Source organism: Astyanax mexicanus, chromosome 23 (assembly GCF_023375975.1).
Source record: "Astyanax mexicanus isolate ESR-SI-001 chromosome 23, AstMex3_surface, whole genome shotgun sequence".
Lineage (NCBI taxonomy): Eukaryota > Metazoa > Chordata > Actinopteri > Characiformes > Acestrorhamphidae > Astyanax > Astyanax mexicanus.
Genome location: NC_064430.1, coordinates 21,637,860 through 21,651,337, shown reverse-complemented (window position 1 = coordinate 21,651,337; position 13,478 = coordinate 21,637,860). Strand labels below are relative to the sequence as shown.

The 13,478-nt window shown below is 39.4% G+C and overlaps 2 protein-coding genes across 6 annotated transcripts in view; both read right to left on the bottom strand.

Annotated features, from left to right (window-relative positions):
- The window catches only part of LOC103023637 (calpain-1 catalytic subunit), a 38,793-nt gene extending 37,645 nt beyond the window's left edge, over positions 1-1,148 (bottom strand). For 4 of the 5 annotated variants that reach the window (XM_049471108.1, XM_049471109.1, XM_049471107.1 and 1 more), the window contains exon 1: positions 987-1,148. The gene's annotated coding sequence lies outside the window, so the exon portion shown is untranslated. Of the gene's footprint in view, positions 1-959 lie in introns of all 5 variants that reach the window. The other variant, XM_049471110.1, reaches the window with a different exon arrangement.
- Positions 1,149-2,828: 1,680 nt separating this feature from the next.
- Positions 2,829-13,478, bottom strand: part of capn2b (calpain 2, (m/II) large subunit b) — a 44,249-nt gene continuing 33,599 nt past the window's right edge. Inside the window, exons 18-21 of the mRNA XM_022665365.2 lie at positions 10,688-10,766; positions 6,804-6,920; positions 5,290-5,348; positions 2,829-5,174 (exon numbers count right to left, since the gene is read on the bottom strand). Of these exons, the coding sequence (XP_022521086.2) occupies positions 5,151-5,174; positions 5,290-5,348; positions 6,804-6,920; positions 10,688-10,766 (279 nt within the window). The 3' untranslated portion in view covers positions 2,829-5,150. The remainder of the gene's footprint in view (positions 5,175-5,289; positions 5,349-6,803; positions 6,921-10,687; positions 10,767-13,478) is intronic.

Below are 13,478 nucleotides of genomic sequence, written 5' to 3'. Positions count from 1 at the left end.
AGTGCATTATTAGTTTCATGACATGCTGGATCATTGACTTCTGTTACAAATCTGATAAAATTCTTGTATATTTTAATATATCAGTTAGGGACGTGCCACATATTTATCATATGCAATAGTAAAATTAAATTTTCATTTTGTTGCAGTAGTGTATTCTTAATTTTTTTTTTAATTCAGTGTTTTGTCATATCGCCAAGAGTATCGTTATCACGAAAATACAATGAAATATTGTGATATTATTTTAGAGCCATGCGTAACTCTTGCACTTTTACTTGAGTAAAAAGCTTGAGTTGATACTTTAACTTCTACAAAAGTATTTTAAACCCTAGTATCTATACTTCTACTTACAGGGTAATGAATTTGAACAACATTAACCCGTATGATCTTAAGTCTTGTTTAAGTTATGATAATGAAAATATGGTCACACTCCTGGACTCCTGAGTAGCTACAGTACTGCTGGATTTCCTGGCCTTTTTCCTGGCCTTAAGTGATGTGCAGCTCAACCTCAGATTAACAGACAAAATACAAATGATATCTCAATCATAGCAGCTGTAATACCCTTCCATTTGTATCTGTGTCTTAACTTTTTTATTGACATTTTTTCAGTCCACCTTAAATTGTGCAGCATTAACGATAAGAGCGGCGATATTTAAGGTGGACCGGAGAATTAGGCAGCTTATAGCACTGATGAATAATTAATTAATGTGTATTCTACTATACTCCGACCGGACTGCTGAGGCGAGGGTGTGTCAGGGGCTCAGTCAGGAACAGATATAAGGTTACATATGATAACCACAGAACCAGCAGAACCAGAAAGGTGAAGATAATCTAGAGAACCCATAAACCTCCAGAGATAACAGCTAGTTAGGGGGCTAGCTAACCTAACCCAGCTCTGCTAATGCTGCAGATTACCGCTCACCAGCGCTGCTTTCTGTAAAGCTGAGGAGAGAAATACTCACTAAAGCGGTGAAATGACTCAGACTTGCCGCTGTTTACCCCGCTCTGCCCTCTGTCCCAAACCCACACAGCTCCGGGACTCGGACGGGGCTGGAGACCGGCGGTGAGGAGCAGCAGGAGGAGGATGGAGGAGCAGGAGGAGGAGGAGGTGAAGTCATCAAAACACAGAAATCACCGGCCTGCAGTGCACTGCCCTGCCCTGGGGGCGGAGCTACACAATGACTGACATCGTCACATGCACACAGACCTCAGCCGGTGTGGGCGGAGCTAAAAATCGCTAATAAAATTAGTGATTCTCAGAATTTTTACTTCTAAATAATATTTTATATATTTTTTATAAATATGAAAAATACGAAAATAACTCTAAACATAACAACACCACACTATTTATACGTATCATGGTTTTACTAGTCACATTTAGTGCATACAAAGCATCATCCCTGACATCGTTATAAATATTGTATTATATCTTTTTACGGGGCAACACTGAAGATATGACACTTTGACATATTGTTAAGTAGTTATTGTACAGCTACAGTATAGAAGTGTAAAATTACTGTGCTCTCAAAATAGCTCTAACGTACACACAGCTATTAATGTCTAAACCGCTAGCAACAAAAGTAAGCAGTTTCTCCAATACTGAGGATGGAGCGGTATTAGCCGCTAACTGTGCTAATCGCTAGCTCTTTCATCGTTCAGAGGTGAATATTATAGGCCTGTAGCCTGCTGCTAACCCCGGCTAGCACTGCTGGAGCAGCATCAGCATTAGCCACTAACCGTGCTAAGCGCTAGCTCTTTCACAGTTCAGAGGTGAGTATTGTCAGCCTGGACGCCACTGCTGACTCCGGCTAGCACTGCTGGAGCAGTGTTAGCATTAGCCACTAACCGGGCTTGCAGTTAGCCACTAAAGCTAAAGCTGCTGCACCCAGCCTTAGAGGAAATCTGGAAGTCTAAGCTTACTGTAAATACATAGGAGCACTTTACTCACCCAATAAACAAAATGAAAAATCAGAGTGTATTAACAACCAGTCTTCGTTTGGCTTTAAAATTTTTTTTTTTTTTTTAAAGAACTTAACTTTTCAGGTCTTGCCACCCAGCGGGGAGACCTGCTGAATTAGAAGAAAAACATGGCGACACCCCTGTTCCTTACTAGTATCTAATAATGCGCCTTAAATATAAGAAAATAGACCAGAAAATCTATGTTTATTGAGAGTGGGCCTTATAGTGCCAAAAATACTGTACACCGTAAGTACGGTAAGTAAAATGGCCAAATTGTGCCCACTCTCATTTTCCTTCCCTGGTGTAATGTGTCTGCATGTGTCTCTGTGGTGTAGTGGGGTTTCGCACAAAGTTTTATGTTATATCTTTTAATATATACTTTTGTGTTACTTTTGAGTTATGTCCATTTATCATTATCTGAGCTGTCCTTTTTTTTTCAAAACTAGCGCCTGATAAAAAAAAAAAAAAAACACTTTGCAACTCTTGCAGTTTTTGTTTTTTACCCCATGGTGGGGTTGGGGGCCCGCTGTGACAGTAAAACAAAAAAAAAGTTTTAAATTATTAAATTACAATTTCTGTCACAAATATATGAAATAATGTCAACTACAGATAAACCTAATGAGAACAGAACATTTAAACCCGTTACGGTCACCTTTGTAAAATGTTTGTATGTTTTTTTTCTTCACAAAGTTCATCCATTCCTGAAAATGACTCAACATAAGTGGCCCACGCAGCCCAGCCCTTGGGAGCGGGTCTACAGAATAACAGAGTGACAGTTTTACAAGACCTAAGTCAAACACACATTCACACTGAAGGCGGGGTTTAGCCTTTGCTTGACACAAACTCAGCAATGAAAGTTCTAAGAAGCAGAGTGAACTGTCAAAACAGTGTTTAATTCTTATTAAATCAAAGAAAATTAATATAGAATTATATTTATTACATTACATAGTGGTTAAGGTACATTTAGACATTCTTCCACCAATAAAAACAACCGCTGTACCCAATAACCCCCCCACACACCATTTCAATTCCAACAATCCAAGGACTTCTAATTAAAAACGGCAGAATTGGCCTCCTATAAATACACATTATTTAATTCATTTTTCTGATGGTGTAACGGTGAATTTACACTGCTCCGACGCGAAAACGCACATGGTCGCACTACCCCCCTCCAACCGGTCGCATGTGGGCGTTACAAAGGCTTTCCCTGCGTCGTCCAATTAAATCGTTTTAATAAATGGGAAATGCTTTTTATATAAGCTATTATTATTTCCAATACTTAATAAATATGAATGTGTCTTTATAGATATAAATGTTTGAATGAGCTTCATTACACTGTCTAGTGAGCAGTATATAAGCTGAAAAAAGCAAACTTTTCCAATCAAATTACATATTAATATTTTAAAAACCCACCAGAGACTCCAACAATCACAGCAGCCTTTCTCCTCGCTGACAGAGTCCCTGTGAATCAGCAGGGATTTTATAAAGAACAGGGAAGCCTGAAACTCCTCTTCCAGGCTTCTCTGGACGCTTGAAAGCGGAACTAAAATGTTTTCATGCGCTGCGCTGAGGACGCGTTACGGGCCAACACCTGCTCTCTGATTGGATAGACGCATTGCGTTGGACGGACTCATTTGCATAAAGTTCAGCTCGGCTCAACTTTTCACCGCATCGCATCCCCCGCTCTCGACGCGTCGGACCCATGATGCACCGCGCGACTGCGTCTGACGGAGGCGGCGCTTCCCATTGAAAATGAATGGGATCCGTCGCTGTGCGTTGTCGCGTCGGAGCAGTGTAAATTCACCGTAATGATGGTGCTATTTATGCTCCGCCAACATTTGTGTTCTTTTTGTAGCAACTGTTGCGAGGCTGAACAATCTTTAGGGGGCATTCATATCTGGAATTTGTTTCCGATTAATATGCGAATTCTATGTAATGTGAATCTGAGCTTCAGGCTTTAGACTCGTTTCAATGAATAGTTTCATATTGTTTCCTTCACCCCAGAGCTTTCTATAGCAGCTACAGCCACACTCCCATTCAATTATGCCTTATTTCTAAATTTACTGCAGTGATCATAACTATTGCACCTTAATTCTTAGAAGGCCAGTGTCAGTTACGGGGGTTTCTCCCATAATCATTTCATAACAACAATGAGATATGATCATAAAAAAAAAAACAGAATCACAATAGCTAACATTACAATAAAGAATGTTTTAAACAAATCTATTACAAAATATGTAAAAAAAAAAAAAAAAAAAAAGTTACAACATAAATGTAGTTGCGTCGGTTCTCAATTGCTTTGGCACAAGTCTCAGCACATTATTTGCTTTGGGTAACAGTTAGAACAGCAGACTACAGCATACACAAAATATACTTATCCAATAAGAAATGTGAAGAAAAAAATAAAGGAATCTAATAAACATGAGTGATCACTGCCTGCAGGTGTAGTTAACAGCAACAGTATCTTACATAACCTGTAGTGTACAACAGGAGATGCTAAGCTAACATTGCTAAAAAACACTGGACTTGAGCAGTCCCCATTTTCATCATCAGTCCCCATTTTTTCGGTTGATACGATATAAACCGATATCAACGATATCAGCTGGGTCAGTTTCCTTTAAGCACTCATGATACTCTCAATATGCTTATTAAAGTATATTGTCAATCAATATAAAACTATTTTATTGCAATACAATAAAATATAATTATATTGCCCACCTCTAATGACAAGCTACATAAAAGAGTGTTTGGATCTTTTAATCATTTAAGGAGTGACACTTATTTCATTCTAGTGTGTACAGACTAAAATAAGTTATATTGTGTTCTAAACCATGTTGACTTGTCTGCACCAATACAGTATATTACTAAATAAAGGTCTGAATCCGTTTTGAGGAACAGATTTTAAGTGCTTTTTAGGTGTGTATTCACAAAAATGAGGAGACATTTCTGACATTCTTAGTTTAGCGTTTTAGCAATGTTATCCTAGTAGCATCAACTATTATCAAATCTTACAGGATATTGGCACAGAAAACACACTGGAACATCATGGTAAAATAAGTATGGACGTATAACGAATGAAAATGACAGCATTCTGGAGTCTATGTTAGCTGTTACACCAATTTAAATGCAAGGTGTGTTCAAGCAATTGAGAATCATGTCTTAACTTGTCTTCACTGTGTTCAGGAGGATGTCAGTTAGATCATGGTTAGGCACAGCCACTGCAAAATAAAATAAAAAATCATCCATTAATAATAATAATAATAATCCACAGAAACAAAAGATTCTTCCATTGCATTTTAGTGTAAAGCATCTGAATTTCAAATAATTACTAACCTGAGTGAAGTCCACCTCTATGAAGCCAGTGTTGTGTGCGTCTATCTTCTTAAACATTCCTGAATTTGAAAAAACAAGAAAAAACATATTTGTGTTGAGGTTTCCACGAGGTTTGCTTTTAGCAGGTAAGCGACTGTCACAGCTAATGATGGCAGATCCCAAATTTTTCAGTTTCAATACGATTTTGATACAGAACTGCTAATACCAATACAATTCCAATAAAAGAGCTCTTTTCATATTAATATACAGCTTAAATGTGTTTTTCCATTATTTAAAATATTCTGCACTGTAGTTTAATACAAAAAAAAGCGTTAAACCAGAATATGTTCTATATTTTTGATTCTTCAAAGCAGCATGTCTCGCTTAGATGATCAGTTTTGCACATCTCTGCTGGATTTTTCCAGTCAGCTTTATGGGATAGAGTCACCTGGAATTTAGGCTTTCAGTTAACAGCTGTGCTGAACCAGTCAAGAGTTAATTACTTGTATTTCTTGCCTCATAATGTGTTTGAGAGCATCAGTTGTAAAGTTGTGAAGAGGTAGAGTTACAGGTATACAGTGAATAGATCTACTCAACTTAATAAAGAAAGATACTTTAAGAAGTGAAGGCCAGTAAATTAACAAAGTGCAGTCTCAAATACAAACAAAAACATTAGGATGAAACTGGCTCTCATCAGGACTGGCCCAAGAAAGGAAGAGCAAGAGTTGCCTCCTACAGAAACTGCAAGTTAACAGCTCCCCAGATAAGAGCATCTAAATGCTATATTTTGCTAGTATTTTGCTATATTTAACACTTTTAGATTACTTCATGATTTCTTATGTGTTCCGTCATAGTCTGTATGAATTCAGTATTCATTTACAATGAAAACAAATACTATTATTATTTTTCACTGAAATTAAAAAAAAACAATGTCGACCCATTGTAGTAGCGTGGCCAGCATCGCTTGGTTATTTTCCGGCATACAATAAAAACATTCTCTGAATCATTGAATTAAAATATCTCCAAACAAACAACATTTCACTCAAAACAACAGCTAAAATCACTAACTTACACTGTTACAGGCTGGAGCTACTGTAGCTTCATTAGCATAACCCTACTTGAACATGATCTCCACATAAAAGCTCTGCAGGAGCTGATTAAATTAGCTGAAGTGTAGATGGAGCTTTACCTCCAGTCCTCAGCATGTTGGCTTTATTACTTACAGGACAAGTAGCTGTGTTGCTATTTTGTGTTTCTACACTAAAATATCTCCAAACAAACACTTTTTTAAATAAACCAACATTTCCTCACTGAGTTTTAAGCTGCGTTGGGTTCATGGTATTTGGTGGAAACTGGAATCTAGAGTTTGTGGTCCAGTGCAAGCTGCGGACTGGAATCTGGACTGCTAAAGGAACCGGCCTAATTCGATAAATATCAAAAACATCGATATTATACTCGATATTGGATCTGCACCATCTCTAGTTACACCCTGTGATTATTGTGTCTACTGAGAGTTTGGGTGGGACTGTACTCACGGAACATCATCTCCAGACGCATGAGACATGCCACAAAGTCGTCAAAGTCGACGGTGAGGTCTGGAGCAGCGTAGCGCGCCACTAGCAGCTGGAAGATGGCGTCATTCACTCTGAATCCTACAGACAGCCAAAAACTGATTTAAAATGATGTTACAATGTAAAATTCCTATTAGTGGTAACAACACTTCATATTGACTTCACTGCTGGAGTCAGAAGTGATGATCTCTAAGACTTTCAGTACAACAGTCTCAGAAACCCCTTGTAGAAGAGAGAGGTCAGCAGAGAGGAATAGAGCTGATTACAGGATACAGTAACTGCAACAGTAACAAATAAGAAACTCTGTACAAGTGTGGAAAACAGAAATGCCACTTCGAGTGATTTACATCTTCAAACAACTAATTAGGGCCCTATCTTACATCATGCGCAAGGTGTGTCACAATGCATTTTTAGACCTTGTGCACTCTAAAAAACAGAGGTTTGATATGAGTACTTTTTTGTACTAAAAGGTACACTCTTCATAATTGTACCCTCAAAGGTACAATATTGGTCTTTACAGGGTCAGATTTGTGCCCCCTGAAGTACAAAGTAATTTCTAACAGCAATAAGTACAAATTTGTACCATTTAACCAGCCAAAAGGTACATTCAGTATTCTGTACCACTGTACTAATATACAATATATATTTTAATTGCACATTTTTTTATTTGAAAGTGAGACAATTTTGCATCATGAAGTTCTTGACGCATATTTAGTTGATGCTAATGTTTATAATCTTTATAATCTATACTGACATAAAAAACATGGGTACAAAAAAGGACTTTCACTGAAAGGTACTTTTTTGTACCTCTATATAAAGTACAGCCCCAGCGACAAGCTTTGTACTCTTTTAAGTACAAATCTGTACTTACTTTTCTTAGTGTGTGAGTGCGTCGTTTAAAATGCAAAGGTGCTTGTGAATATATATATATATATATATATATATATATATATATATATATATATATATATACATATATATATATATATATATATATATATATATATATATATATATATATATATATATATATATTTATATACAGTGAGTCCAAGAAGTATTTGATCCCTTGTTGATTTTCTTCGTTGGCCCACTAATAAAGACATGATCATTCTATACTTTTAATGGTAGATGTATTCTTACATGGAGAGACAGAATATTAAAAAGAAAATCCAGAAAATAAATCTAAGGAATATACACTGCTCAAAAAAATAAAGGGAACACTCAAATAACACATCCTAGATCTGAATGAATGAAATATTCTCATTGAATACTTTGTTCTGTACAAAGTTGAATGTGCTGACAACAAAATCACACAAAAATCATCAATGGAAATCAAATTTATTAACCAATGGAGGCCTGGATTTGGAGCCACACACAAAATTAAAGTGAAAAAACACACTACAGGCTGATCCAACTTTAATGTAATGTCCTTAAAACAAGTCAAAATGAGGCTCAGTATTGTGTGTGGCCTACACGTGCCTGTATGACCTCCCTACAACGCCTGGGCATGCTCCTGATGAGGTGGCGGATGGTCTCCTGAGGGATCTCCTCCCAGACCTGGACTAAAGCATCCGCCAACTCCTAGACAGTCTGTGGTGCAACGTGACGTTGGTGGATGGAGCGAGACATGATGTCCCAGATGTGCTCAATCGGATTCAGGTCTGGGGAACGGGCGGGCCAGTCCATAGCTTCAATGCCTTCATCTTGCAGGAACTGCTGACACACTCCAGCCACATGAGGTCTAGCATTGTCCTGCATTAGGAGGAACCCAGGGCCAACCGCACCAGCATATGGTCTCACAAGGGGTCTGAGGATCTCATCTCGGTACCTAATGGCAGTCAGGCTACCTCTGGTGAGCACATGGAGGGCTGTGCGGCCCTCCAAAGAAATGCCACCCCACACCATTACTGACCCACTGCCAAACCGGTCATGCTGAAGGATGTTGCAGGCAGCAGACCGCTCTCCACGGCGTCTCCAGACTCTGTCACGTCTGTCATGTGCTCAGTGTGAACCTGCTTTCATCTGTGAAGAGCACAAGGCGCCAGTGGCGAATTTGCCAATCCTGGTGTTCTCTGGCAAATGCCAAGCGTCCTGCACGGTGTTGGGCTGTGAGCACAACCCCCATCTGTGGACGTCGGGCCCTCATACCATCCTCATGGAGTCGGTTTCTAACCGTTTGTGCAGACACATGCACATTTGTGGCCTGCTGGAGGTCATTTTGCAGGGCTCTGGCAGTGCTCCTCCTGTTACTTCTTGCACAAAGGCGGAGGTAGCGGTCCTGCTGCTGGGTTGTTGCCCTCCTACGGCCTCCTCCACGTCTCCTGGTGTACTGGCCTGTCCCCTGGTAGCGCCTCCAGCCTCTGGACACTACGCTGACAGACACAGCAAACCTTCTTGCCACAGCTCGCATTGATGTGCCATCCTGGATGAGCTGCACTACCTGAGCCACTGTGGGTTGTAGAGTCCGTCTCATGCTACCACGAGTGTGAAAGCACCACCAACATTCAAAACTGACCAAAACACAATCCTGAGGGACAACCTCCTCCCTTCTGCCAGGGATCTGAAAATGGGCCGTGGTTGGGTCTTCCAACATGATAACGACCCTAAACATACAGCAAAGGATTGGCTCAAGAAAAATCACATTAAGGTCATGGAGTGGCCCAGCCAGTCGCCAGACCTCAATCCGATCGAAAATCTATGGAGGGAGCTGAAGGTCAGAGTTGCCAAGCAACAGCCCACCAACCTTCATGATTTAGAGAGGATCTGCAAAGAAGAGTGGGCCAAAATTCCCCCTGGTGTGTGTGCTAAACTTGTGGTTAACTACAACAAACGTCTCACCGCTGTGCTTGCAAACAAAGGCTTTGCCACTAAGTATTGAGTGTGTTTGGCAAGAGGGATCAAATTCTTATTTTCCTCATTGAAATACAAATTAATTAAAATATATTCTTTAAAATTATATTCTGGATTTTTGTCTTGATATTCTGTCTCTCCATGTTAGAATATATCTACCATTAAAAGTGCAGAAGGATAGTGTCTTTATTAGTGGGCAAACAAAGAAAATCAGCAAGGGATCAAATACTTCTTGGACTCACTGTGTATATATATATATATATATATATATATATATATATATATATATATATACGCTGATGGGCGTGGTGTGGAAGTACATTTCTCAGCTCTAGCCCAATTTCAGTAGTGGGTTCTGATTGGACAAGAATTACATTTTATTTTGGCACGAATACTGCGCTGCAATACAATTCTCTGCATTGTATTTTGCTTTTGAACATTTGCAGCATTTTGGAATACAGTGCATTTAAGTTGATTGCATTTTAAGGAGTTTGTGTTTTGTGTGCAATTCTTTTTTTTTTTTTTTTTTTTTTATAATTTTTTTTTATTTCTGATTTTCTCCCAATTTGGTTATCCAATTGTCCCACCCCTTTTGCGCGTCCCCATCACTGGTGGTACCTGCGACTCTTGGAGGATGCGGACGAGCACACGCGTCCTCCGAAGCGTATGAAGTCAATCAGCCCTTTTTTCGAGCTGCTGCGGATGAATCATTGCCTGAGCAGCATCACAGCGCACTCGGAGGAAAGCACAGCGGCTAGGTTCCGATACATCCACTCACAGACGCCTCGTGCGTTTGGCACATATTCTGCATATTATTGAGGAACAGCAATGCGTTTGGTGGACTGCAGATACCATTTTTCACGGTAGTACTTTTTAATTTGGCACTAATTCCTCTCCATACTTGTACGTTTCGAGCTGCATAAGGCGTACTTTTCCCGTTGTTCTCAGTGAGAACAGTGATCATGTGACTGATTGGGGCCAATTGTTTTGCTCACCTGATTCCTTCAGTGCCAAGCGCAACTCCGGTGTGCTGATATTCCCTGAATTATCCAAGTCGTTCTTCTTATAGATGTTCTACAACAAACAAGAAATAGGTTAACTACACCCCCAGTCATTAGTCATTGTATTGAAAGTGAACTGGAGCAAACCAGATAAAATTCTAACCAATATCCAAAATGTATTAATTAGAATCTAAAAACACAGTTCTGCTACTATGAATACTAAAAGTGAATAGAAACTGACCAGATTACCAAAAAACATAAAATGACCATAAAAATTTACAATTCTTATTTCACATTATATCACATAAAAGATTAGGCATTCTGCATGGTCAGATCTTAGTAACAATCTCTTTGGCTTTTGTCACAAGCTTGTAAAGACTTTCTGTAACAGCTTTTAGTTTTTCAGCTCTTATTTGGGTGACTTTCACCTATTCTTCTACATTCTTCTACAAAAGGTCTGACAGAGATTTTCAGTGATGTTCAGGTGGGGGGAGGGCTGCAGCTGGCACCTCCTGAGTTAGTCCACTTCAGAATTTTTAATGTAGGAATGTTTATATTTAGGATCATAATCGTGCTGTAGAAGCTCCACTTCTTTTCCTTTTTAGCTTAAAAAAAAAATAAAATAAATATATATATATATATATATATATATATATATATATATATATATATATATATATATATATATATATATATATATATATATATACAGGTGCTGGTCAACGAATTAGAATAATTTGAAATAGTGCAATCATGAAATTCTTTGAATGCATTTTTTGTGCAGAAAGCAAATCAGGTGTTCACCGCACCTGTCCTACTCGTTAGACTAATCACAGAACTCGTTACCTGGAAAAAAATTTGCTCAGCTGAGCTTTCCAAAAGGCCCATTTAGGCCATTTAACTGTGACACTGTTGTTTTATTGAATTAGAATAATGGAGAAACCGTTTCATTGAATTAGAATAATTTTTATTATAATTACAATCATCACTTTCTCAGTATTTTGTGGCTGCCCCCTTGGCTTGTATGACTGCCTGATGTCTCCGCGGCATCGATTTGACCAGCTTGTTGCAAGTTTCACAGCTTCCCAGGCAGTGGCGATGTTCTGCTTCAGTTGGTCCAGCGTAGTAGGCTTTCTGTCGCGAATTTTCCACTTGACGATGGCCCAAAGGTTTTCAATGACATTGAGGTCAGGCGAGTTGGCCGGCCATGCCAAAACTTCAAGCTGTTTTTTAGTGAACCAATCTTTGGTCGACTTTGCCGCATGAGCCGGTGCAAGATCCTGTTGAAATATGAAGTCTTCTTCGCCGAACTGTTCCTCAACAGTCGGAATCAGGAACGTTTCCAGAACATCTTGATATACGGCAGCATTGACAGTCTTCTTGAGGAAGCAGAGTTTCCCTACACCTCGAGCGGACATGCATCCCCAGACCATAACGCTCTGGGGAAACTTGACGGATCTTTTCACGCACTCGTGGTTGTAGGTTTCGCCACCACAACGCCAGACACGAGGACCTTGGTCACCGAAGGAGATGCAGAAGCGTGATTCGTCACTGAAGACCACTTTCTGCCAGTCTTCAGCAGTCCACTCGCCGTGTTCTTTGGCCCACTTCAGCCGTTTCTCCATTTGTTTCTTGTTCAGCATCGGTTTTACTGCTGGAACGCGAGATTTGAAGCCGAGTTCGCGCAGGCGACGGTAAGTGGTTGATCTGGAGACGTCAGCGCCGGTCTGCTTGTTTTACAAGTCTGAGCTCGGAAGTGGACTTGAACCGGTTGCTGACTGCGATCTTTCTCAGCTGCTTGTTGTCGTGAGCAGAAGTTTTTCGGACGCCAGAACAGTTGGTGCGCTTGCTGCAGTTTTTCTTGAGAGCTTTGCAGACGGAAGACTGGCTGATGCCGAGCTGCTCAGCAATTTTAGTTTGGGTCAAGCCTTGTTGGCGAAGGGCTTGAATTTGAGCCACTATTCCGGTTGAGAGGTCGCGCTGCTTACCCATGATTGATTTTACAACTTAGAAATTCTACTCAACCCTGACTTTATACTGCACAGTGAACACTCTTCACAGAAAACAAAAATTCGAGCATTTATTCTAATTCAATGAAACGGTTTCTCCATTATTCAAATTCAATAAAACAACAGTGTCACAATTAAATGGCCTAAATGGGCCTTTTGGAAAGCTCAGCTGAGCAAATTTTTTTTCCAGGTAACGAGTTCTGTGATTAGTCTAACGAGTAGGACAGGTGCGGTGAACACCTGATTTGCTTTCTGCACAAAAAATGCATTCAAAGAATTTCATGATTGCACTATTTCAAATTATTCTAATTCGTTGACCAGCACCTGTATATATATATATATATATATATATATATTGTGTGACGCTGGATCCCAGAATTTGCAGATTAATCTATCCCACTTTTTCTGTATCCAATATGGCTGCAACTAATGATTATTTTGGTAGTCGACTAATCTGACAATTATTTTTTCGATTAGTCAATTAGTCAATGATTATTTCTGTCCGTCATCCATCTCTAAAAACAATATAAACAGCTAAACATGGGATTTAAAAAGCATTTAAATGTCTAGATGTTGTTCGAACACGGAAATTACTGATATTTAGTGAGTAAATACGTGATCTGTCATATTTGGGCACTTTAAGAGACACAGAATAAGTTTAGTGTAACCTGTGTGAGTGATTTGTGTACCCATTATCCATTGTGCTTCTGTTCTCAGCACTTTGTGTAATGTGGTACTGTTCCAAATTCAAGCAGTTCAGCTTGGTTTGATGGCTT